We start from the raw sequence: 1,142 nt of genomic DNA on the forward strand, positions 1-1,142 counted from the left end.
ACACACACACACACACACACACACACAATGATGCATAAACATAACCGGCGTCCATGGTTTTCACCTATTAAATCAAAAAACCATTGATCAATCCGGGTCTCTGATAGAAAATATTTGGCCAAAGTTAAGTCAGTGGAGTTGAACCTGAAACTTCGGCGATGTCACTTGCACGTTAATTTCACGAGCAGGCTGTTCCGTTGATCGGATCAACTGTAACCCTCGACGTCGTAACCGACGGAGTGCCAACAACAACAACAACACATATGAAGTAATTACATGATGTATTATGCACTTTGTTGTGTGTTGATAAGCGCGTAACAACACGGTCTGTATAAAAATCGTTTCGCATGAAACCAGTCCGGTGCCAAAAGAAACAAACAAAAAAAATGAAAAGAAAAAGAAACGCTGGGGGTCGCTGGTATAAATAAATGAACAAAAAACGAGTAGCTAAAGTAACTAAATTTATGTTACTACACAGTACATACATACATACGTACACAGAAAAAACTGCGTGAGATGAGAAATTCTTGGTGGGCAAAAGTACCCAAGTACTGGAACATGCTTCTAACTCTCACAACTTCGGAACACTGTATCGCAGTCTAATCTTATAAATTATTGTGCTATTTGATGATGTAATATTTTACTATATTTGTTTATTTCTAGAGTCAGAGTCCGCGGCCATAGCATTTTCTGGGCGCAGCCGCAAATGCAGCAAAATTGGCTTCGAAAATTAACCGCAGAGCAACTGAAATATCAAATGAAAGAGCGAATGCAGAATATAATGGTTCGATATCGTGATAGGTAAAAATGTTTTTTCATTCATTATTTATTAATAGTATCAAACTGTTATTGACTACTCAAAAATATTCCTTATTAGTGACCGAAGAAGTCTTATACTCTTTTACTCTTTTACTTGTTTCAGTCATTTGACTGCGGCCATGCTGGAGCACCGCCTTTTAGTCGAGCAAATCGACCCCATGACTTATTCTTTAGATGCCTAGTACTTATTCTATCGGTCTCTTTTGTCGAACCGCTAGGTTACGGGGACATAAACACACCAGCATCGGTTGTCAAGCGATGTTGGGGGGACACACACAGACATACAAACATATACACATACATACATATATACATATATATAT

The 1,142-nt window shown here is 38.4% G+C and overlaps 1 protein-coding gene across 2 annotated transcripts in view; it reads left to right on the plus strand.

Moving 5' to 3' along the window:
• The first annotated feature begins 669 nt into the window (after nt 1–669).
• The window catches only part of LOC106882324 (uncharacterized), a 34,216-nt gene continuing 33,743 nt past the window's right edge, over nt 670–1,142 (plus strand). For both annotated transcript variants that reach the window (XM_014932966.2, XM_014932967.2), the window contains exon 1: nt 670–801. In XM_014932966.2, coding sequence (XP_014788452.1) covers nt 707–801 — 95 coding nt within the window. In that variant the 5' untranslated portion in view covers nt 670–706. The remainder of the gene's footprint in view (nt 802–1,142) is intronic.

The sequence above is a fragment of the Octopus bimaculoides genome, chromosome 3 (assembly GCF_001194135.2).
Source record: "Octopus bimaculoides isolate UCB-OBI-ISO-001 chromosome 3, ASM119413v2, whole genome shotgun sequence".
NCBI lineage: Eukaryota > Metazoa > Mollusca > Cephalopoda > Octopoda > Octopodidae > Octopus > Octopus bimaculoides.